This window comes from Podarcis bocagei (assembly GCF_964188305.1).
Source record: "Podarcis bocagei genome assembly, chromosome: 16".
NCBI classification, from domain to species: Eukaryota; Metazoa; Chordata; class Lepidosauria; order Squamata; family Lacertidae; genus Podarcis; species Podarcis bocagei.
The window spans coordinates 5,493,458-5,519,275 of NC_138142.1; the positions used below are offsets into that span (position 1 = coordinate 5,493,458).

Below are 25,818 nucleotides of genomic sequence, written 5' to 3' on the forward strand. Positions count from 1 at the left end.
ACTGATGTCTATTTCCAGCCCGGCCTGCTTTTAACATGTTTCCATCTAAGCCCTGGTGTTTCACCCATAGTTCCATTTAAAGTCACACCTGCAATCAGCATTCCAGAATGTGGCAGCCAGACTGGTGACTGGGAGTGGCCGTCAGATCCTAAAGGATCTACGCTGGCTCCCAGTACGTTTCCGAACAAGTTCAAAGTGTTGGTGCTGACCTTTAAAGCCCTAAACGGCCTCGGCCCTGTATACCTGAAGCAGCGTCTCCACTCCCATCCTTCAGCCCGGACACTGAGGTCCAGCTCCGAGGGCCTTCTGGCGGTTCCCTCACTGCGAGAAGTGAAGTTGCAGGGAACCAGGCAGAGGGCCTTCTGGGCAGTGACGCCTGCCCTATGGAACACCCTCCCATCAGATGCCAAGGAGATAAGTAACTATACAACTTTTAGAAGATGTCTGAAGGCAGCCCTGTATAGGAAAGATTTTAATGTTTGGTGTGTTTTTTAATGTGTTGGAAGCTGCCCACAGTGGCTGGGCCAACCAAGCCAGATGGGTGGGGTAATAATAATAATAATAATAACAATAATAATAATGCATATTTCTCTCATTGCTTTTCTGCATTCTGACTCTGAATGCAGGAGAAATGTATTAGGGACACAGCCAATGACATTTGGGTTCTATGTATATTCTAAGCAAAATGGCCACTCGGGACAGCTTATACCTGCGTTTCCCAATGTGGTACCATGGCAACCTCATACAGCTCCTTGGTCCAGGCCCTTTGCCCCTCCCATTTTTAATGATTTTTTTAAAAGGGTTGCTTTTTTAACCAGTGACTGGAAAGTTGGCATGCAGGCATCTAGTGACCCCTTGACCTGTGCCCAGAATGTCTTTGGACCCCACGTGGGGCCTATGGGGAAGAAAGAGGAGACAGACAAGCTAGAGGCATACGGTGCATAGGATCGGGGCAGGGCTTACCTGGGTCACCCCAATATTTTATTCAATTTGGAGCCCCTGGTTACCAAGCTACACCTTGAGGAGACTGTGCAGGGAGCACATCCATTCCCTAGAAGACCCTCCCATAATCTCATACCACCTGAGTGAACATGCTCTATCAATGGGAAACTTATTTTTATCCAGCTGGTACTATTTATAGGCTTGGGCTATTGGAAGCTGCCTTACATCAGATCAGACTATTTGTCCATAGGTGGTGCTTGCTCCAAGGGCACAGTCCTGTCACAGCTTTCCCCTCACCCAAGAGAGACAGGACATGCAAAATGAGAATTTGCACAGGCCGCACCTGGTCTTCTTAGTGGAAATGGTAGCGCTGTGATGGCAGTGAGCCCACTGGCAGTTTCGGGACCCAGGCAAATGCCTAACTGTCCCAGTGCCTGGAGGCAGCCTGGCACCTAGCCAGTATTGTCCACCAATGCTGACTGGCAGTAGCTCTTGGGGTTCTGAGGCTTTTAACTGGAGATACCACAAACAGCACCTCTGCACATGCTCCACCACTGAACAAGTTCTGCCCCACTAATAGTGAGGTTCCCAGAATACAGGCCAACCATCCCGGCAATATCTGCAACTTTCATCAGCCTTCACGCCTGGGGTTTCAGCTTCCTATGGCAGAAGTAGCCAACAGGGTGCCCTCAATATGCTGTGGGATTACAACTCCCACCTGTCCCAACCAGCGCAGGTGTTGGGCTCCAACCATATCTCAAGGGCACCACCTTGGCTCCTGCTGCCTTGCCTAGGATTTCAGTGACATACCAGATTGCTCACTGCAATAGTCAAACACAAGGGAAACCAGCCATGTTAAAAGAGGGATGTTCATAAGAGGAACTCAAATTATTAATGTTTATTTCTTTTCTTTTTCTTTAGAGAGCACTGCAGGAAACAAAATTGGCAAAGAATTTGACTTACAAACAGGAAGCCGCCCGTTCCACCCCTCGGCCTTCCAAAGGTTTTCAGCCAGATGCCTGGGGAATATTAAAGACATCATTTGCTCAACATTTTCGCTGACAGGTTTCTGAGCGTCACCAAATTCAGCTGTTTTACCAGTGTAAAAAATAAAATGAAATAAAATTCAAATGCGTAAGACAAGGCAGTCACAAGGCATGCAGTGCTCCCGTGCCATGGACGATCAATTCCGAATCGTCAATTTGAGTTCCTAATGGCCTCGCGATCCAGGCTCCATCCCACAGCCAATTCCCTCGATGTCTCTAATTTGCTAACTCATTGAAATGTGCCCTGTGCTCTGCAAAACCATCAAAAGCGAGAGACGGCCGGTGCATGTGCTGTGAATAGAAGACGACGCGCCCTGCCAGACAGGAACCGTAGCAGTGGAGGGGAGCAGCTGCCCTCATGCCTTGCTGGAAGTCTCCTCTAGTCGGCCACTGCTAGGATCAGAATCCTGGACTCAATGAGCTCTCAGCTCTCGTCCAGTAAATCAAGTTGCATTTCTATAAAGCAGCCTTCCCTAACTGGGTGCTCAAGATCACAACCACCATCCTCCCAAGCCATTGGCCACACTGGGCTGACAAGAGGTGAGGAAGGTTGCTACAAAGCAGAGAGCTCTATCAGCAGCAATTAACCATGATGGCAAATTGGAAGCTCCAGTACATCACTGATTAGCTGCTGAGAGCGAAGCAATGGAGGAGGGATGTTGCCATCATTCCCTGGATGAATCAGCATCTTGCAGGCTGATGTGGGAAGCAGCATCCTGGAACAGAAGGCGCTTGCGCCTGAGGCAGAAAGGCTCTTCTTAAGAACTCCCCAGAAACATCTGTGTGGCTCCAACCTGGCTGGCTTTTTGTGGGCAGTTAGTTAAAACAGTTTTATTTCTCCGATCATTTGATGAATGATGCAGGGATTTGAGGTGGGGGGGGGAGGTGAGCTGCTGTTTCTTACACTTGCAATTCTGGAATATTTTTTTAGCAGTGCTTTTGGGTTTTACTGCATTTTAGGGCCTGCTGGTCCCAGGATATGATCGGAAGGAAGATGATACAGCGACCTTGCTGAACCTGAGTACGTAAAAGCCCTCTTCTCAGGGATGGTACTTTTAAGTTTCAAAATGGCAGAAAGGCGGGATTATAAATATAAATAAATAAATATAATAAGCCCACAACTTGCACACATGTAACTTGTGTGCATTCAGCTTCGCGCACTTGGCAAAACATATTTAACAAATTAAAAAGAGGGCACCCAATGCGTTTTGACTATGCAGTTTCAGCTTTAGGCAATATCCCGGAGCGTAACCCCCACGCAAATTGCAGGTTTACTGCACTGCAATTGCTTTTCAATACTGTGAGCCGCCTTGCAAGCTCTATAGCACAAAGACAGGCCATTAATTAGGAAATGCAGTAAACTGCAGAACCAAAGCGGTATCATTAAATATTCCAATATATCATCTACTGAAGGAAAAAAGCCTATCCTAGAAGGCGCTTGGAGGCAATGATTTAATTGATTCTTTCCAGTGGTAAGTTCTGTGATCAATAATTTACAACCCGCCAAAGGTTTTTTCAAATTATTTCTGAACATTATGGGAGGAAATGTATCCACACTGGGGAAGGATAGCAGAGTTCAAAGTGAAATGTTAAAAGATATTTCAGGGGCTTTTACAAAAAAAATCTATTTACACCCACACCCACACGACACAAGTGTTGCATTTTTTAGCCGACACCTCTGCCTACTCCTTGATACAGATCAGTTTTCATAGGATTGCCTCCTTAACCCTTTTAAAAAAAACAGCCACTCACTCAATCGTCAGCTGAGACTAAGACTCATAAATGTCACAACAATTTCTCTTTCTCTTATTTTAGGTCAGACTGACATAATTATGTGGTTAAGTGAGACCAGCAGGATCTGGCCTCTGTCACATATGCTTTGGTCAAATCCAGATTAAATTACTGCAAGATCCCTTGAATAGCGTTTGGAAGTGTCTGCTGCTGCTGCAAAAGGGCCCCTATCATTACCGTGCTGAGCACAATGTCACTAGAGAGGCCTGCTTTCTGGAGCACACGATGCCAGCCTTGTTGGAGCTGCACCCAAGACCCATTTGTTACTGAACAGAATTTGAAGGGCTGACAATCACTTCAAAATGTGCTGCGTCAGTGGTGAGCAGCCTGCAGCCCCTGGTCTTATTTCAAAAGCCCAACAGAAGGATCAGTTCAGACGACTAGTGAATAATAAATAAAATAATAATAATAATAATAATAATAATAATAATAATAATAATAATAATAATAATAATAATAGTAACAACAACTTTTCATACTTATGAAGCACTTCAAATTGTTTTATTCCTGTTGTAAACCACCCTGAAAATGAAAATATAATAAATAACTATCCCTGTATGAAGGGACGCGGGTGGCGCTGTGGTGTAAACCACTGAGCCTAAGCCTTGCCGATTGGAAGGTTGGCGGTTCAAATCCCCACGAGGTGAGCTCCTGTAGCTCGGTCCCTGCTCCTGCCAACCTAGTAGTTCAAAAGCACATCAAAAAGTGCAAGTAGATAAATAGGTACCGCTCCGGTGGGAAGGTAAACGGCGTTTTCGTGCACTGTTCTGGTTCGCCAGAAGCGGCTTAGTCATACTGGCAACATGACCCGGAAAAACTGTCTGTGGACAAATGTTGGCTCCCTCGGCCAATAAAGCGAGATGAGCACCACAACCCCAGAGTTGTTTGTGACTGGACCTAACTGTCAGGGGTCCTTTAACTTTATCCCTGTATGAGCCCCATATTTTCCAGGTGGGAAGGGCAAGGCCAAGAGGCAGTGGGTAGCCTAAGGCAACCGAGCAAGCTCATGGCACAGGACTCATGCTCTTAACCATTACGCTCTGCCCACCCCAGCTCTTAGTCTGTCTCTTCCAAACTCTTCCCAACCCTCAAGATGTGAGAAATTAATCTAGATTCTAGGTCCTAGACTAACAACATCACGTATGATCAGGCTATAAATCAGCATTACAGTCTCAGCGATGTGCTGAGACAATACCAGGCTGCTCCCACCATTAAAAGAAAGAGAAAATTGGGGCGGGGGCTCTGAACACCAACAATCAAAATACAGCACAGGCTCAAGCACATCTTTGCCATTGAAAAAGAAGGTGGAGCAAAGCCACACTTGCATGACACTCTCTCTTTGTGCTGGCAAGAATTGCTTTGTGAATAGCACCAGGAAATCTCCTTCCGCTGCTGGACACGGATACACACACACACACACACATACACACACACACACACACACTCTTAAGTACTTGGAATAAAGCCATGTGCCTAAATGGAGTCCATCAAGGAAGTTCAGCTGAAAAGCCAGGGACTCTGCTGCAATATTCTGAACGAAGAAAACGTTACAGGATATGATCTGCACAGGAAGAACCAAGAGGGCTAATCACAACGGCTTGCACATGAGCCCCAAACAATCTGAGTAGGGCTTCCTTCCAAGTAGATAAGCTACTTAGCACTCTGTGCTAAAATGTTGTTGTTGTTTTTAATTCTGCACTATCTGTACTGCTGAAGGCATTTTTATTATTCTGTAACTAGATATTCTTGAAAATAAATAAAAACATACCCCCCAAAATCTGCACAATCCAAATTCTGCACGGCATTTGCAAGCAAGCAAAACTGAGTATATTGGTGCGATTTCTCTTATCAGTATAATTTATTCTAGTTTTACCAGTCACTAATGGAGGAAAGAGGTACTGTTAACTAAAACCCTGAGGCCCCACAGCCACTAGAAATCTAAACCAGTCATCTGCCTGGTTTCTGAGATCTCAGCAGGCATTGCCCATATATTGCTAAGCATATACTCTCATCTTGTACAGTGGTACCTCGGGTTAAGAACTTAATTCGTTCCGGAGGTCCGTTCTTAACCTGAAACTGTTCTTAACCTGAAGCACCACTTTAGCTAATGGGGCCTCCTGCTGCCGCTGCGCCGCCACCGCACGATTTCTGTTCTCATCCTGAAGCAAGGTTCTTAACCCGACGTACTATTTCTGGGTTAGTGGAGTCTGTAACCTGAAGCGTATGTAACCTGAAGCGTATGTAACCCGAGGTACCACTGTATTGTTATGCTGCGATCTTCGAGCAAAGGAGGGGGGAAAGTGGGGTTGCTTTTTAAAATATTTTGTATATTAAAAATGACAGCCAAGATTCCCAGGAAGCTGATACCACATTTTTGCTGCTGTACTTCCTCACACACAGGACAGCTTATAAGTAGCTTAATCTGCTTTAACACCCAGAAACTTTCCCTCTTCATAAAAGGTTTTCACTTGCTGCCACCATTTTATTCTATTCTTGTCTTTATTCTATTTTTTGTCTTTCAGACAAAAAAAAAAAGTAAGAAGCATTTCCTTGTCTTTTCCATTTTTAACATCCACATCTCACCACGGCAAATACAATACTGATCAATCCTTAGAACTGAAAGTTTACAGGCAAGTGAGCCAACGAGTCAGCTTACAGGGTTTTTACTACTATAATATGTCAAGAAAATTCAACTCCATGCTAACTAGTAGTCAACTTGCTATGCAGAGGCATTTTGGGCTCCTGCAAGTGAGACCAGGGGTCTTCAGCCTGGGTTGGGGGGCAGACTAGAGACAGGACTTGGTGGCAGGAATGGGCAATATAATGATATTTTTTCTCTTATCGGTATGAACTCCAGACCGTAATAAAGGTTTCTTTTTTTCCCCACTCTGTAATATATAGAGAGTGCACTGCCCAGTTGGCCTTGCAGACCCAGCAGACAGGAAGCAGCACTTTACTGCAAAGTAAATGGTCATTTCCTGCCTGAAAGGCCCAAGACCCTGCCACCTCTCAGCTGGTGTTGCAGAGTAAAGGGCTTTACTTTGCAGTAAAGTGCTGCTTCCTGTCTGCTGGGTCTGCAAGGCAGTGGCTTTGCTCTTGCTTTCGTTATGCAGGTTTAAGGCACACACTTAAAGGGTAGACCCAGCACATATCAAAGATCTCTAGGCTGTAGCTGAAGGCCAACTGGAGAGCCAGTGAACTAGGTCACCATGGTGCTCTTGTGGCTGTGCTTTTCACAATCTGCCCCCACCCAACCCCATACTCAAGACCCCTGATCTCACTTGCAGGAGGCCCAAAATGCAAAACAGAAATTCAGCGGCTCAGTGAGACGTCCCCAGCAGCTACACACAGTGACTGTGGCTCCATTTGAGAAAACACTGCCTAGGCCAGGGGTGGGCAGAAGAAAGACTGCAGCCCCCCAAAGTGGACCGTCAGATGACTGCTAGTTGTTGGGGATACGGGATAGAGTACAGTATTTAAGGGCGCTTACAGGTTGTTAAGTGTTTTGCAGAAGATATTCAACTGAAGTCCAGAACTTTGGGTCTGCACATTTCAAGGGGACTAAAGTGCTCTATTACCCTGGCATAGCAGATCAACTTCAAAAAACTAGGACATTTTGCTCTGTGGAAAGTGACAGGGAGATGCACTGAAAAGTGTAGGATGAACAAATGATGAACAGGAATATATGTTAACGCCCTGCAAACAAGTAAGATGAATGTTAAATAAAGACAGAGAAGTCTAACCACCACATAAGCTTTGTGCAAGCAAACCAGAATGAATGTTGAAAAACAGGGTCCCTGGAGGAGCCTGTAGTCTGATTCAGCACGGTGCTGGTCGCTTTCTTAAGCAACAGCGCATAATTAGGACCATTTGTGCAGATTAGAAGTGCCATTAATATGAGGAGAGCCTAAGGATGCACTCTTGCTTTATAAATTTAAATACACATCAAGAGAGAACAAGAATTGTAGTTTAACAAAATGAAAAGGTAGATTGAGCAGAACTAGGCTGCCCATCACAGTCTAGGCCGCAGCCCCAGGACACCCTTACATCACGCAATGGAGACCTTCAAACTGGTTGGGCAGGGTACATCAGTAAGCATGGCCCCATTCATTCTGTGTTCACCCTCGTAACACCCTTCTCATGTTACACAGGTCTCTATTGTTCCAAGTTGTACATACTGGAAACTGAGGCAGAGAGAGAGAGAGGCTTGACCAAGGCCATGCAATGAATCCATGGCGGAAGGGAGACTTGGGGCTTTTCAGATTCAGATTAGATTAATTTATCTTTTGAAAAAACACTAGTTACCCTTCTTTCATGTTTCAAGATTCTCAAGACAAGTCTGAACGAAATAAACATACTTTTTTAAAAAAGGAACAACCAAAACAATGGAATATGGGGTTCTATGGGTTCTCCCAGCAGTCTGTGTGCCATACAAGTAAATTTGGGAGAGATGTAGTGCGCCCTACACACCTGTCTACTACCTGCATGTGATGCATACACTTCAACAGCCCCAAGCACTTGCCCCACCTGTCCTCTGAAGCACAGCAAACTTCTCTGAATTGTGTTGTATAGAAATTAGCAGCAAAGTCCTATCAATTTAACATGGCACCTCTGGAAAATGAGGCAGAAGGGTCTCCTCCTGTGTTCCAGTGGGTAGATCCTTCTCTCAAACACCTCCTAAAAAGGTGGAGCAGGACAGTGCCACCTTCCATGTTTCAACTGGCATGAAAGGCCCACTAGATGACGCAGCTGGGGAAAGCAGAGGGAACCACACACACACAGTGGAGAGCAAGCCCTTATGGGACACTTGGAGGGGGTGGGATTTCCAGAACTACTACGGAGGACCCAGTTGGCTAACAACTGACAGGGCTACGTAACTGGACAAGGTTCACGAAATAAAATGCCCGGGAGCCAATCAGGAACAATTGACAGAATTCCATGACAGACTAGAATTCCACAAAGCCAAGTGTTGAGGAACCCTCAAAACCAAGGGGTGGAGTGTGGCCCTGTGCCAGCTGGCAGGCAAAATTTACAACATCAACCCCCTCCCCAGTCAAACAAAATTTTGCATAAATGATGTCCTGGGGCAACAGACCTGCAAAGAAGGCCTGGTGGGGATATGACATAAATGACAGGGATAAGCTACGAGGATGCACCATGGAAAATGAGGACTCCAAGCCAGAATGAGAGGTAATAGGACTAGGCTAGGTAGAGTGCACTGCAGGGCAAGGAATGATGGGCTTCTGCTCTGGGTAGCACAGGTCCAAGAGGAGCTGAAGGTAGACTGGTGTCGTCTGGCGGGGCTTATGGGTCCACTTGGAGGAAGAAGGGCAGCCACTGGTCCTCAAGCCTGCAGGGCCTGTGGAGAGTGGAGGCACTGTTGCCAAAGAACCACCCATATTCAGTTGAGCAAGGGAAGGATCCAAAAACAGCATCTCATTTCTGCAGCTGCTGGGGTGCTACTGAAAGCTCACCTCACTAACTCACACAAAATCACTCCTTAGCTCCCCAGAACGTTGCCACCAACATGTCATGTCAGTGAAGGTTCAAAAGTGCTCATCAAGCTGCCCATGGCCTGCAACTCCTGGAGTTTGGCCAGAATCCCTCCTCTGCCTGAGGATGGCAAAAACCAGGGCTCAAAAGATGGTATTTAACATCAGTTGGGAAAAAGCACCAGGTGGACCCAAGTCTGCTCCTGGTCTCCAGCCTGCTCCAATGCAGCCTGCTGCTCTGTCCTAGACCTCAACTGTGCTTCTTCTCTACCCTGCCCCAAAGATTTGGGAGTTGTTTCTCCATCCAAGAGACCACAGACCGACAGGCTATGTTACCTGTCTTTTTCCAGGCATCTTGGTACCTTCTGTGTCTTGCCTTTCAAAAAGAACTGTTATTGCATGAATGAACAGTCAGATATATTTGAGCATCCTTACCCTGGTTCTATCCTCGATCTCATAGATGTGAAGCTGCATGGGAACGTTAAAACTATGCAGGATGTTTCCACCAAACACCAAGGAATCTACTGGAGTATAGACAGCATGTATCCACCCTAGAAAGGTGGGGAGAAAATGAAAGACATCGGGAAAAGAACACACCCCCTGGGGAAAACCATCTGAGAGTGGCGAAGTAAAAAACACTGAAAGGTGAATGGGGCGAAGGATTTAAGGGGAGAGAACAAAATGGGGGGTTTGCGTGATAAACATGTCAGCATGCAGATTCTTTCCTAAAGCTGCAAACAACACACAAGAGCACACTAGGATCTTCATGTGCTCAGTCAGAGACTAGGCAGCTGTTGTGTGGTAAGCCCTCCACCCCCCAGGTAAGTATAATAAATGCTGTCTTAAGTAGTGTGTAGTTTCAGTGACCGCAGAATGTGCTAAAATTCCCCCAGTCATGGTGTTTTCACTATAAAAACTGAAGGGCCTGTAATATTGTAGTCCATATCCCCAAGGCTTGAACAAAGAACCTCAAAGCTGGAGGCTGTGACTTCGCCTTGTAGGCTACCTAGGAACAGGTGTGTACAGGACCCAGGACCCCCAGACTTCAAGCACAGGACAGAAGAGGAGTGTGCAACATCATTCCCTACATTTAGCAGGCAGCATGAAGCCTTGGGGTTAGCCAGAGCTGGGATGCCTATTGGAAGTCTAGCCCTCTGGCCTTACTATGTGAACAGAGCACTACTACCCGCCGGCTTTAGCTCAGAGGCCAGCTCAACACCTTCCCTCCCCAAACTGAGCAGCCAGAGGCCTCAGGAACACTGGATTAGAGGCTCACAGGTCTGGAGGATGCATGTAGCACAATCGGGAGGCTGAAACAAACCACACTATTTCAGACTGCAAGGAAGGCACACATTGCTTTTCAATACTTCGCTGCTTCTAAGAACTCCCTGGAAACAGAAAAAACAGTTCTGCATGCAAGGGCCCAGGCAAGCAGCTTTCTCCCAGGCTTGCTACTTTTCTACTTGCAGGAAGCAACAACCTGCTGTAGATCCAGCAATGGTTCAGGTCTGGATCAAGTGACGGCCTTCCACGAATATGTTCTAGTCCCAAAAACATGCAAGGAGAAGGACACGGCTTTGCATTACCTGAAGGAATGAAGAAGGTGTGCCCTTGTTTCAGTTCAATTCTTTGGCATAGCTCCACCCTGTCCCCCAGAAAGATATCACTTTGCTTCCCTGAGAGAACCCATTCCTCATAGAGTTCTAGGTTCTGCAAAGTTGGAGGGATCAGCCAAAAGATCTAGAAATAAAAATGAAAAACTAGAATCAGGGGAATCTCTTCTCATACCCCAATAAACATTTCCTCAGGGTTTCTCATCATTATCCAAGGAGGTGCAGAATAAACGTTTTTCACACTTGAATGCTTCCTGCTTAAAGGTTTCGCCCAAAAAGACCCTTGCAAAAGGGCTGTGCCTTGATCAGAAGGACTTCCAGAAATCTCTCTTGGAAATTCTTTTCGGCTTTCCCTTATGGTAATTCTTGGCTAGCTGTATCAAGATTCCAGAGTCCTGCCATGACCAGTCAGTGTGCCTACGTCTTGCTGTTGTTGAATGCAATACAACTTTTAGTTTCACTGCTGTATCACTGATATTTCCCCCAATGTATTTTACTGATTGTAAACCACTTTGTGAGATAAGCAACTGGAAAAGCAGTACAGAAGTCTTTTTTAAAATAATAATAATAAACCAATTGGTCTCATGCCAATATTTAGCCCTAGATGGAGTTTACCATCTGATTTGGGCGGCATTTTGTCTTGGCATGCCAATGGCTCTACCAGCTTCACAATATTCACACCTTTCATGCCTGCTCTAGCCAACAGATATGCCTGTTTCATGCTGAATACTTGAACCTTTCCCCACACTGTTCTATTGTGTAGCTGGGTACTTTCTTCACCACTTTTTGTGGGCCTTTTTATTTTATTGGCATCCGTCTGTCTCAAGAGACGGGGGGGGGGGCTGAGGTTTAAGATCACCCAGTGTGTTCCAAATCTACTAGGGGCTTGTGTTGTCCAGTTAATGGTGGAACACAAAAAAATACTGTATGTTCAATGGAGCCTGATATAGCTAAATACGTCTAAACCAGCCTTGCAGAGCTCCTGATGCCAAATCTGCACCCAAGTAATGTACGAGTTTTAGGCAAGCAATTCCCAAGAATTGAAATCAAGTTGAGCGCAACAAGCCAACCGCACTTCTGCTCTGCAGAAGAGATGCTCAACTTCTTCAGTTTTTGACTGAGCGGGATGGAAGGCCAGAGCACACTTAAACTGCAACCCATAAGTCATTACAACCCCAACAGTGGTAAGAAATGGGGCAGAAAAATTGAGTGGCACTTGGCCTCTGAGACCTTGTGATTTGATCTCAAGAAAGGGACCTGCAATTCTAGTTGCAGAACAACCAGCATATATAAACATTTAGTTGAATCCTAATAAAGGTAAAGGGACCCCTGACCATTAGCTCCAGTCGTGACCGACTCTGGGGTTGCGGCGCTCATCTCGCTTTATTGGCCGAGGGAGCTGCCGTGCAGCTTCCGGGTCATGTGGCCAGCATGACTAAGCCGCTTCTGGCGAACCAGAGCAGCGCATGGAAACGCCGTTTACCTTCCCGCCGGAGTGGTACCTATTTATCTACTTGCACTTTGATGTGCTTTCGAACTGCTAGGTTGGCAGGAGCAGGGACCGAGCAACGGGAGCTCACCCCGTTGCGGGGATTCGAACCGCCAACCTTCTGATCGGCAAGTCCTAGGCTCTGTGGTTTAACCCGCAGCGCCACCCACATCCGTGTGTGTGAAAATAAATCACCTGTCCTGAGAGTTGAGAACAGAGAGAGATCCTATTGGAACTAGGTTAACAGAATATATATTTCTCAGTTTCTGAAGCCAAGCACATTCTCTTTCACCAGATATTTGAGAAATGGTGATAGTTGATTATTATTTGTTGGTATTTTGCTTTAATAATGAGTTGTTGGTGTAAAATCATTTATTTTAATGTCATGAGCTGTTTTTTTATAGGTCCCCACAGCCACCCAGGAGAAATTAAGAAGCTGGGAACAAGTGTAGTAAATAAACAAATAAGCACATTACAATGCTCCATTTTTGTTTCACAAACCACAGCAAGATGTTCTTCCTATCTTAGCATTTTCTACTGACCAAAATCTGAGCATAAGCAATTACAAGGATCTGATAAAGAGCATAAAATCAGAGGCTACTGGGCTGCAAATAAGGGCTCTCCCCCCCTTCCCCTTCCCCTCCTCTAAAGGTGTCACATCCACTTACCTTCCCTCCACGGAAGACATGATACCAAACTGAAGTGCCCCCAAAATCAATGTGAAAATCTGTAAAGCATCCTTTCACACTCATCAGACAGTACCTGCAAAGCACATAAACATTTTAAAAAATTCAACCAACCATAGGAAACAAAAGCAATTTCCCACAAATTAATGTTTAGTAGTAACTGCATAAACGGTAAGGGTCTCGCAAGAATACATTCCATTAATCCTCTGAATGGGTTTTAAAACAACTGGATTCTGGAAGAAAAACCCGTCTAGGCAGTTCTGGGTTTCTTAGTGGAATGTCTGTGGGGGGACGGGGACGACACAGCCCTCCCCCCCAAAGCGGAGCAATGAAACTGGCTATCTATGTGCACAGCCCTTCGCTCTGTGTTCCAATGTGATTCTTAGCTCTGGGTGGGCAGGAAGAGATTCTCTTCCAGCTCTTTTCAAATGCGGTTCAATAACAAAGTTTGAAACAGTTCTGCTTGAACCTAAACCAAGGTGGATGCTTACGACCAGCGTTGCTTTCACAAGGGATGGCAAAGACAAGAGTATCAATAGAAAAATGAGCTGTGCTCAGCTGCTCCTGTTTTTTATTATCTTCTAAGATTCTGGTCATGAGAGAACGTGAGAAAGGATCCACAGATGGAATTTGCAAAGTACTAAATCCATTCGTTCCCCAAGTCACCTTTGTAAGAGTTTGGGAGCAGTTTTACAGCAGGGCGGCTGCAGAGGCACAGAGCGTCCGCCACCCCCCACCCCCAACGGCTCCACTTGATTCTCCAGCCTCCATCCATATCTAATGGCTGAATTACTGCCTCCATTCTTAGGTTTACAAGAGGCACCTTCGCAAAGGCAGGAAATGCACGCCACTTAACCCACTAACCTCTTTTCCTTGTTCCGGTTGCTGGTTCAGGGTTTGTATCCCAGCCTCGTCCTTTTTACATACAGTTATTTCCCCAACCTTCTGCACCAGACTGAGGATGCAGCGCCAAAAAGCAAATCCCCTCTCCAGTCCCCCTCATTCCCCCCCCCCAAGCCTCCAACAAGCAGTGCTTTCCTCCCCCTTTCATCACATTTCAGGTGCAAGATCTCGACAGTATGCAAGCAGCATGCAAAAGTCCCTCGGTAGGCTGGAAAGAGGCTTACCATGTGCCTCAGGGAGGCTGGCAAATCAGAAAGTCTTGGGATATGGAAGAACCTGCTGCCTAGCAACCCCATCCAGTGCCGGGAGTTGACACGCAATGCTGTCATGAAGACAGTAAATTTGCAGAATTCGGGAAAAGGGAGGGGGGAACACACCAACCTTCCTTGCACCCCTGCCTTGCAATTAAAACGCTTTCCTTGTACAATTACAAGCCTCATTTGTTTCCCCACTCCAGAATTTCAACTGCACTTTGAAGGCAAGACGGAGATTAATTTTCCTGCTTCATCCAGGGGATATTTTAGACACTTAAATCTTTCCTCCTTGGTGGGGGGAAAGAGGGGGAATAAATATTACAGAATCCCAAAGAAGCTGTTAAGACTCTCAGGCGACAATCCAACACAGAGCTGGACATGCTGAAGCTCAAAATCGGCAGGCTGAAACAGGCATAACTAGGTTGGACTGTGACCTCCACATACCACTTTTACAAATTTGAGTCCTTTATTCCTCCACATTTTCTAGATAAACTGTCCTTCTCTATCCCCACTTTATTATTTTACATGCCCAGCTGAAATGAAAACCATACTATTCTTTCTTTTGATGTCTATCTACAAGAAAAAGAATGTGTAAACTAACTTTTAACAAAATCAATCACAAGGGACGACTCTTTTAGTTTTCAAATGATTTAAAAGTTACAAACAAGCAACAACCCCAAATTCAAAGCTGTATTATTTTCAATCATCTTAAGGACAAAATTGAAAATGATAAATTAATAAGCTATCCACGTACAATTTATTAATGTAGCCTACAATTCTAACAGCCAAACCTTTTTTAGTGTTGTGGCCAGGTGTGTCCGCCAGAAAAGTCCTAGTTCAAATCTTCCATGAAACCCTCCAGAGCCGCGATTCTGTATAAACTTATCAGGGAGTAAGTCCCACTGAACGTGCTGCATGGAGCTTAATTCTGAATCGACACCATTAGGATTGCTCTAGAAATGCTATGAGAGTATTAATCCAAGCCCACCTTACAAGGCTATTCTGAGGATTGAGAATGTGAAGCACTGTGAGCACTCAGAAACTACTGTACTTCTCTAAACGCAGACAGGCAGAGAGATCTTTTGAAACCGCACTTGCCACTAGACAGTCTTTAACTTAAATGGCCAGAAACTGAATCTGGGGTCTTCTATGTGAAAAGCATGTGCTATACCATGAACCCACAGACCTTTCGGTTTGTTAGCCTGTTTGTGTGGACTGCAACTCGACCATTTCAGTCTGAATGGAATCCTCACAACATTTGAAACTGAAGCAGCGCCAACAAAAGGAGATCCCCAGATTTCCTTGTTCTGCAACAAGGGAATTTCTTGAGTGTTCCCCTAGCCTCATCCCAAAGCTGAAAATCCAGTCTCAAGAATGGCAAATTTCCCCTCACACAGATGGATTAATAAAATATATTTAAAGGGCCTTCAGAAGCCCTTCATTCTCCCTCAGCAACAGAGAGCAAATAAACTACTCTGTCCTGAAATTTCCATTATTAATCTGACGCTCCTCTGTTCGCTATCGGCGGCTGATGAAAGGGTTAGGGGTCTGAAAAAGCTCTCATCCGCCATGCAGTCTCTGGCGAAATGCCTTTGCGTTGACCTCTACCGCGTCCTCCCAACATAACGCTGCAGTCACATGCTCCACTCACAGCAGCTTCTGCTGCGGAGGCTAATCTGACATCCCACTCCAGCCTTGGCAAGCAGGTTTCTCATCACAAAACGGACTTGCCTTTGCTCTGAGAGAAGGAGGCTCAACTTCTCAAAGGGGCTTTTCTCTGCCGCATGAAATTGCTTGAGAGTCCATTTTGGAAAAAAGGAAACTTCCTCAGTTCAACCCACATCTAGGTGAAGCTCTCCCACTGCCTGCAATAGGCTGAGAGCAACGTGTTTAAAATAATGCAGAGTCCTAAGGACTTAAGAAGACATGGGGAGCGGGGGGGGGGGGGATAGGCAGAATCATGGGGCTTCCAGCTCCTTGAACTGCAAACTCTTGCAAAAAAAATAATAATGCTGTTTTTTAAAAACTTTTGCAGCCCCAGTAAAAATGCAAGATTTAAATTCCACTGCCCATCCCTTGATAATTTCATTAAATTTCAACAGCCATCTTGCATTTTCTGATGCCATGTATTTTCTGATGCCTCATTTTCTCCCTAGAAAGTTCAGTTTGTGACTTTGCCATGGACTAGAAAGATGCTCAGCCACTGAGCTGTTGCATTTTGTAATTTCTTTTTTGTTAGGTCAATAAAAATTTGGAAGGTGGTGAACAGTAAGATACAGGGTGGGGTGGGGTTTACTGGGGAATTTTCTGTGCTGCTACTTAGCTGAGGCTGAACTGGAGAGGATTCAGGCAGCATTTGTGTCAACCGCTTTAATTGCACCCAAATTAGAAACAATTGCTGTGTCACTTTGCATACACTCCATTATAGCACCAAAAAGGCCATCTCTAAGCTTTGTGGGTGTTATTTTCTTCCTGTGTTGTCCCCATAAATGTGTGGGCAGAGATTTCCTTGTCTGATGCTCTTCTAAAGATTGCCTTTATACATTTTTTTTAAAAAAATCTCCCTGAGAGATGCTATGTACATTTCCTTCAACCATACTGAAGTCTCACTGTGACATGATGAATGTATGCCACAGATTTGCATAACTGCACAAGAAACGGAAACCCACAATGCTGTGGAAAATGGAGCACAGAATCGCCACAGGAAATGGATAGGCACAGCAGAAGAAAAGGCACAGACAACTGCCTTGGACCACACAAACTGGCAACATATGGGATAACAAGAAATTTCTGTTATACACCCAGCTATTGTATGTAGTCATACCTCGGGTTGAAGTAGCTTCAGGTTGAGTGTTTTCGGGTTGCGCTCCGCGGCGACCCGGAAGTAATGGAGAATGTTACTTCCAGGTTTCGCCACTCACGTACGAACAGATGCTCAAAATGACGTCACGCACATGCGCCGAAGTGGCGAATTACGTGCGCGGGTTGATTCACTTCAGGATGCGAACGGGGTTCCAGAATGGATCCCATTCGCATCCAGAGGTACCACTGTACAATGTTTTAAAATGGTGAAATGTGTCCCTCTTCCGAATTGTGTAAGAACAGATTTCTGTGGTACCATCCCAATTCCCAGGTGTTTCCAGAAGAAATGTTCCTGGCGCACTGTGGCCAAAATCAACCTCATCAGCAAATAATTCCGGACAAGTTCCCAGAAATGCACCAATTCACAGGTAAAATGTAACAACATGTGCAGAAAAATAGGAAAGATAGCGGACACAGATGTGTAAGGGAGCAAAAAGGGGAAAGCGAGGGGGAAGACACAGAACCATCATGGGCAAAACCAACACAGAGGGATGAATTGATCAACACCAACTGACAAAGAAAACTCCCCGGCAGGTACATGCAGCGGAAAGGGGTGTCTCACATGAGGGACAGAGACATGAAGAAGGAAAACTGGGCCTGCTACAAGAGAAGTAAAAGCCACACATGTTCAGCCAAACTCCTAGAGAAAGCATGTGCACAAGCGAACAAGCCAATGGACAGACAAACACAATCATTACCCTCCGATCAGTTCCTCGCCTCCGGCTGGAGTTTCAGCCCAGCCTCTGGCCTCTGGCCTTACAAGGCCACCCCTACCTCTGAGATCAGACTATAAAACCACTCCCAATTCCTAGCAGATGGCTCCCTGGTCTCCCTGGGATTTCTTTTTTCCTTTTTTCTTTTGTTCAGGCCAATGAGGAAAGTGTAACTCCTTCCTTCCTTCCTTCTAAGAGAGCGCGTCAGGGGGGTTGGAAAAACACAAGCCTAAAATCCAGCATCATAAAACTATAGCAAAACAGCAGAGAGAGGATTTGAGGTTTTGGTTTTTCCCCATAATTAAACATACGTTTGTAGCTGCTCTCTTGACACTAGTATGAGGCATGGAGTATTTATGAGGCGAGAGACATGATAGGTTCATTTATTAATTGCTTGTGAGGGGCTCGGTTATGGGGGCCCTTACACACACAATGTTTTGCTTCGAGTCTGGGATTCTTCACATGGTTTCTCTGTGCTTATCCTCATGTTCACACGCATTTGAAATGCCAGTGGTCTCCCCTCCACGAGCATTTAAAAGACACAAATAATTCAACAGGACAGTCAAGAAATTTTGCAGAAGCACTGCCACTTACTATCAGTGCCATTTTTTAATCTTACAAACAAAACTGAAGCAAATTATTACTTTCACTGACCCTGACAAAGAGCACTGAAACACCAAATTGTTGTTAATCATTAACTACCCTTTGAATTGGAACTTTTCAAGCTAAACAATAACAATAAATTGGGGGGGGGGTCACACCAGTACCACAAAATAGGTCTGCTGTTAAATAAAACGTGTCTTGTAACATAAAATGTGTTAAACCCAATACATAAGATCGGCCATAGCTAGTTCACCTACACATATAAAGTCAGTACAGTCATACCTCAGGTTACAGGCGCATTTTTGGGTTGTGAACCGCGCCAAACCCAGAAGCACCAGAACAGGTTACTTCCAGGTTTCGGCGCTTTGCGCATGCACAGAAGCACTGAATTGTGACCCGCACGTGCGGCACTGCAGGTTGCAAACGCTGCGGGTTGCAAACGTGCCTCCCACATGGATCACGTTCGCGACCTGAGTGTCCACTGTATCAGATGGGCGCAACACTGTTATTCAAATAGGAGAATGCTCCAGAACAACATATTATGAGCTGTAGCAGTAATTGGGGACATGGGTGGCGCTGTGGGTTAAACCACAGAGCCTAGGGCTTGCTGATCAGAAGGTCGGCGGTTCGAATCCCCGCAACGGAGTGAGCTCCCGTTGCTCGGTCCCTGCTCCTGCCAAGGTAGCAGTTTGGAAGCACGTCAAAGTGCAAGTAGATAAATGGGTACCGCTCCGGCAGGAAGGTAAACGGCGTTTCCATGCGCTGCTCTGGTTCGCCAGAAGCAGCTTAGTCATGCTGGCCACATGACCCGGAAGCTGGCTCCCTCGGCCAGTAAAGCGAGATGAGCGCAGCAACCCCAGAGTCGGTCACGACTGGACCTAATGGTCAGGGGTACCTTTACCTTTAGCAGTAATTGCCACTTACAGAATTGTGTCTCCAACAACAAAATATCTAGAGGGGGAAATCATTAACCCCAGAGTGCCGTGTTGAGAGACAGTATATTGAATTCAATTCCTATTTTGCGACTTTATTACATCAGAACAGACTAAAATGGTGCCTGCGGCTCGAGCAAGACTGTTGGATCAGCGTGTGGTGATTTAAGGAGAGCCTTACAAAGTTCACACAGAAATACAACAATGTTTGGTTTAACTTGCCTGTGGAAATAACTCAAGAGGTTATTAAGAAGAAAAATGATAACAACAAGAAGACTGGAAGATGGGATTTGTGAACATCAAAAGCAGCAGAAATATGAGATGATTAGACCCTCACTGAGCTCGAAACATGGGAACCCCCAACAAAATTTAAAATTTGGCAAAATATTCGGACTATATAATATGTATTGGTATAATTTGGAATAATTAATGTGATATGATTGGATTGTTAAATGGAAAACTTCATAAAAATTATTTAAAAAAAATAAAAATTCCTATTTTGCAGAGAAGTTAACTGTATTTTTTTTAGCACCCTGAAGATCTTGGAGGACCACTTCACACATGACCTGATTGCTACAGGAAATTCCTTCCGATTTCTCACCCCTGCTTTTTGCTGCACCACCCCAGACAGCAACAGTAACACACAGCTTCTCGCTGCGTATGCATTCAGGCTTGCCCTGAATGACTGTCTACGCAGTAAGATTTGTGCTAATTCCTACATGGACATGGTTTTCATACAAGGACAGTAGACAGGGTCTTCGTCCAACCTACCTGGCATGGTAAGGGTTGAAAGAGGGGCATACTTATGTTGGAACAGGTGCCAAGAGCAACATACGCTGATACTTCAGGACAGGGCAAGAAAGCTGAACAAGTGAACTGACACCACAGCACTGCGCTGACTCCAATCTCGAGGAGGGAAGGGTAACATTTCCAATACTAGGGTTCCATATTAGCCACTGGCAAGTTCTAGCCCATCATTCCAGGGGGAGCCCATTACCGTTATCTAAACTGCCAACCTAGTGTAGGGGCTGCAGTGTTGAAATAGGACGTTGAGACTCGGGTTCAAATCCCCTTTCAGCTGTGGAAGCTCACTGGTTAGCCTCGGGCCATTCTGTGCTCTCACCCTAACCTAGCTCACAAGATCATTGTGAAATTAAAAGCAGGGGTGAATCACCCTTAATCTCTCTTCAGGGAAACAGTATGATAAAAAGACAATCCAAAACTATCAATCCAAAAAGCCAGACACACACACACACACACACACACCCTGTTACTAGTCTGCAGTGAAGGGAAACAAAAAATGGTGATTTTGCCTTAACTGACACAATGAACTGTGAGGCAGAAACAAATTGCCATGAGCAAAACTGTGGATTTCGGCAACCATCAGGTGAGGGGAGTGTGGCCTTTGTTTCTGAACTATCCTGCAGTTCAGAGGGAAAACATGGCAGCATAAGTATGATTTAGGGTGGCCAGTTCCACAGTGCAGGATTTAAGGGATGCATAAGTCAATTGACAGAGTTTACTTATATGACGCTTTCCCACAATTAGCTATGCCTGAAGTGTCTTACAGCAAACATTCAAAATATCAAACACAGAGCGTTGGAAATACAAATATACGACATACATGTTGGTAAATTCAAAAATGGCAAAAACCAACCATTCAATAAATTCAATTACTACCAAAAAAAATCCACCTAAGCTTAAGTACAGAAATACAAAGCAAAGCAAGAGTTAACCGACAATAACGTTTCTGGTACAGTGGTACCTTGGGTTACTGACGCTTCAGGTTACAGACTCCGCTAAGCCAGAAATAGTACCTCGGGTTAAGAACTTTGCTTCAGGATGAGAACAGAAATTGTGCTCCAGCGGCACGGCGGCAGCAGGAGGCCCCATTAGCTAAAGTGGTGCTTCAGGTTAAGAACAGTTTCAAGTTAAGAACAGACCTCCAGAACGAATTAAGTTCTTAACCCGAGGTACCACTGTACTGATCTTCCTGCCTCTGCTGCAAAGGACAAGCCCATCTTGCTCAAAGCATATCCTCTCTCCCCCCTCTTGCCTTTGTTTGGAGAGAAAAAAGAGATAGGAAGTGGATGGAATGGGGGGGGGGACACTCCCCACTGAACAACAGTTAACATCCGTACTCCCAGGTTTTGGGGAAAGAGTGTCCTTATCCAGCTCAGCAGCCCCTCTCCCTCCCACAACACACACATGCAAAGGACACTCACACCTCCCTGCCCCCAAATCATAATTTTCAGAACTTTGAAACCAAAAAAGTATTTGCTGGCGAATGTGTATGTGCCATCGAATCTCATACACACCTTAATTTTCGCAACGTAATTTGGCCAAAAAAGGTGAGCATTAGATTTGAGTAAATACAGTATGTGGGTCTCTCACTCTCTCTCTGCTAGATTAGATCTCTGCAAAGAGACCTGTGAGGTAGATTAGGCTAAGGGAGTGAATAGCCTACGGTAAGAGATTATAAAATTATGCCTGGCATGGAGAAAGTGGATAGAGAAAAGTGTTTCTCCCTAACACTAGAACTTGTGAAGCGGAGTTTTTGAAGACTTAGGGCAGATAAAGGAAAGTACTTCTTTGTGCAGCACATAGTTAAACTATGGAACTTGCTCCCCGAGGAGGAAGTGATGACGACCAACCTGGATGGCTTTAAAAAAAGATTGCACAATAGCACTAATACGCCCAGGAACCTCACCAAAATGCTGGAAAAGATGCACCTCCACAGGCATATACCTCCACATGTGGTGGGAGTGTCCCAAAATCCAACTATTCTGGACAACAGCCATACGAGAAATATGTAAAATAACTAAGCAAGTATTAGACATCACGCCAGAATTGGCCCTACTAAACATATTCCAAGAGAACAATGCCCATTTACACCACAAAGCACTCATAACCCGCCTACTTTCAGCAGCCAGAAACACCATAACCAGACCCTGGAGAGACCTGTCAGGAGTAAGCATGGACCAATGGTACCAAATAGTATGGGAAACAAATTCATGGAGGAGAAGACTATGAACGACTGCCAGCCATGATGTGCTCTGCCTCCACAACTTCAAGAGGGGAGAGAACTCTCTCTGGTGCTCATGTTCTGCTCCACGGGTGTCTGGTTGGCCACTGTGAGAACAGGATACAGGACTAGATGGGCTATCAGCCTGACCCAGTAGGCCCTTCTTATGCTCACGAGCATCATGGCTGAGTGAGAACCTTCTGTGGAGGGATGTGCTAACATGTGAAGAGGTTGGTGCTGACCTTTAAAGCCCTAAACAGCCTCGGTCCAGTATACCTGAAGGAGCGTCTCCACCTCCATCGTTCTGCCCGGACACTGAGGTCCAGCACCAAGGGCCTTCTGGCGGTTCCCTCACTGCGAGAAGCCAAGTTACAGGGAACCAGGCAGAGGGCCTTCTCGGTAGTGGCGCCCTCCCTGTGGAACGCCCTCCCATCAGATGTCAAAGAGAACAACAACTACCAGACTTTTAGAAGACATCTGAAGGCAGCCCTGTTTAGGGAAGCTTTTAATGTTTGATGTATCACAGTATTTTAATATTCTTTTGGAAGCCGCCCAGAGTGGCTGGGGAAACCCAGCCAGATGGGCGGGGTATAAATAATAAATTATTTATTATTATTATTATTATTATTATTATTATTATTATTATTATTATTATCATCATCATCATCATCATCATTATTTAATCTCCTGTAGCATAGACAAAACATTCTGCGTCTACACAATTAAAGACATCTGCCCGGTCAGTGCTGCTACCGGCCCAAGTCCTTTGGGTGCACCAGTTTATCAAAACACAGAAAGGAACCTGAATTCACTCTCCATTGGTCCAAGTAATAAGGGTTCATAGGCCTGGGAAACAAAGCCAGTGTTTCCCTCTTTCCAAAGAATGCGGTTTCTGCTGTTTCATATAGGTTTATATACATGTGGTTTAACATAACATGTTCTGTACATATTCAAAACTGCTTTGGAGCAGTCAACCATTTTCATTCAATAAAATCAACAGGTGCAGTTTGTAGGGTCTCACGGTGCCTACATTTTTCTCTCACATTTCTACCTTAAAGGGCACACATTGGCGCCACCAGGCAAAGGGCACACCTGCCGTATACAGCTGACGCCACCATTTAAGGCCTGAGGTGGTGAGACAAGGCCCCAAAAGCACCAGGCAGCAGTTCAAGTGGACCTGTAACAAAATCAGGGATATTCGGGGGGGGGGGGACCCTCCCTCAACGTTCAGCTTGCATTTAAAATCGTAAATAAATTTAAAAAATGACTATATAGCAATTACTAGCAAGTTTAATGAAAGAAAGGGAAGGGAGGGAAGAGAAGAAAAGGGGGAAAGGAAAAATCACGTTCCGCTTGCACTGAAAAACATCAGCCTCTAGCCCAGGGGTGGAGAACCCACAGCCCTTCAGATCTTGTCGGAGTTGATTCCCAAAATCCCTAACCTCTGGCTGTGCGGGAATCCAACAACATTTGGAAGGCCCCAGCCCTGCTAGCTGCAAAGATATAAAGGGAAGTGGGAAGGCCTTGTTCTAACCAACTGCTCCCTAAATAGTAACACAGAGTACCGGTAATAACTTTTTAAGCGACCTATATTTATAATCCAGCTGTTCTGCAATGATTCCTTCCCCACTTAGACCATAGGAGTTTTGGCTACGAGCCAGAAAAGATGTCAAGTTATGTACAAACTTTGTAATCCAGGTGTACATTATTATTATTATTATTTGGAATATTTATAGTATTTATTTATTTCATAAGATTCATACGCTGCTTGATTGCGAAAAACAACAACCCTCAAAGCAATTTACAAAAGGATAAAACAAGAAAACAGAGACGAATTCACAGCCATACTTTAAAACATCTGAAGGTTGAAATACTTAATAATAATAAATCTTTATTGCGGTCCAAAGACCCATAGAACAATTTCAGAATAAAATACAGTTAAGACAGCCAACCACAAAAGAGAGAAAAACTGAGGCGGTCATTTTGTTTTGTCTCGAGCTTGATGATCTTTATTTCTTTTGATTTCCGAAAGAAACTTTGAAGGTTGAAATACTTAACCAAATTAAGAATTAGGCTTGTCTCTACAGGAATGTTTCTAGCAGGTGCCCCAATACACCTTCCCACAATAAAAGCCACATTCAGGTCTGGCATCAAGAACAGGGATGCCCTTGAAGGGCCAGGATTATCCAGGTGGCATTTCCTGCCCTCATCCTGATACCGCCCTTTGGGTTTCACTATCAAGGCCGCAGCTCCCACCTGCACAGTCTCTTAAACTGCAAATCCTGCCACTAAATGCATCACACAAGCATAGCTGGGAAAGCAAGGAAAACCCAACACAGCACTGGTCTGCTGCCTTACAAATACAGTGGTACCTCGGGTTAAGTACTTAATTCATTCCGGAGGTCCGTTCTTAACCTGAAACTGTTCTTAACCTGAAGCACCACTTTAGCTAATGGGGCCTCCCGCTGCCGCTGCGCAGCCGGAGCACAATTTCCTGAAGCAAAGTTCTTAACCCGAGGTACTACTTCTGGGTTAGTGGAGTCTGTAACCTGAAGCGTATGTAACCCGAGGTACCACTGTATCTCCTTTCTGAGATTTTTTTTTTAAAGGAAAAAGTTGCCATGCTGCAGTTTGCATGGCTGCCAGGAGGTGGCCAGGAGGCCACATGAACAGTGGTGTGAAAACAGTTGGGGGAGGGAATTATTTTGTTTGTTATTATGTCATGCATTTTTGTGTTTTTCTGCTCTAAGCCACACTCTGATCCTCAAATGAAGGGTGGCATGTACATTTAATAAATAATAACAACAGTCTGCAGAGTGAGCGAGCCAAGCAGGCAGGCTAGAAGAACAAGCAAGAAAATGGCCCAGATTAGCCTTCCCTTTTCTTTTCTTTTCTTTTCTTTCATAAGATTCATATACTGCTTGATTGAGTTGTGTGTTTTGTTTTTTTGGTTTACAAAAAGATAAAACAAAAAAAAAATGAGAAGAATTCACAGCCATACTTTAAAAGAGACATGTCCAAAGTCTGTTTTGGCGGCCTAATCTGGCCCGCCGGTTGGTTTTCTCCAGCCCCTGTGGCAGTTTGTTTATTGGGGACAAATCCTTAAAAAAGATCAACAAGTTTAATCCTAAAAAAAGCTCAACAACTTGGCCAGTCCTCATGCATGTTCATTTCATCAAATCTGACCCTCTTTGAAAAAAGTTTGGGCACCCCTGCTTTAAAACATCCAAAAGTCGAAATACAGTTTAAGAATTACCTCAGCTTTCTAGCCATCTGGGCAGGCTTGTCGAAACAAAACTGTTTTAAGCAGGCACCAAAAAGAGTACAGTGAAGGTATCTGCTTGATCTCAATATGTAGAGAGTTCCGAAGTGTAGATGCTGCCACACTAAACAACCAAGTTCTTACCAAAGTGGGGCGGGTATTATGTGGCAGCCCATTCTGCCGACTGAAGCGTCTGAGTGGGCAC

General features: G+C 45.0%; 1 protein-coding gene across 3 annotated transcripts in view; it reads right to left on the bottom strand.

The window, feature by feature from the left end:
* The window catches only part of KDM2B (lysine demethylase 2B), an 87,146-nt gene that overhangs the window by 36,799 nt on the left and 24,529 nt on the right, over positions 1-25,818 (bottom strand). For 2 of the 3 annotated variants that reach the window (XM_081174701.1, XM_081174702.1), the window contains 3 exons: positions 13,042-13,135; positions 10,858-11,011; positions 9,707-9,822 (listed from right to left, as the gene is read on the bottom strand). In XM_081174701.1, the coding sequence (XP_081030827.1) occupies positions 9,707-9,822; positions 10,858-11,011; positions 13,042-13,135 (364 nt within the window). Of the gene's footprint in view, positions 1-9,706; positions 9,823-10,857; positions 11,012-13,041; positions 13,136-13,923; positions 14,039-25,818 lie in introns of those variants that run through there. The other variant, XM_081174703.1, reaches the window with a different exon arrangement.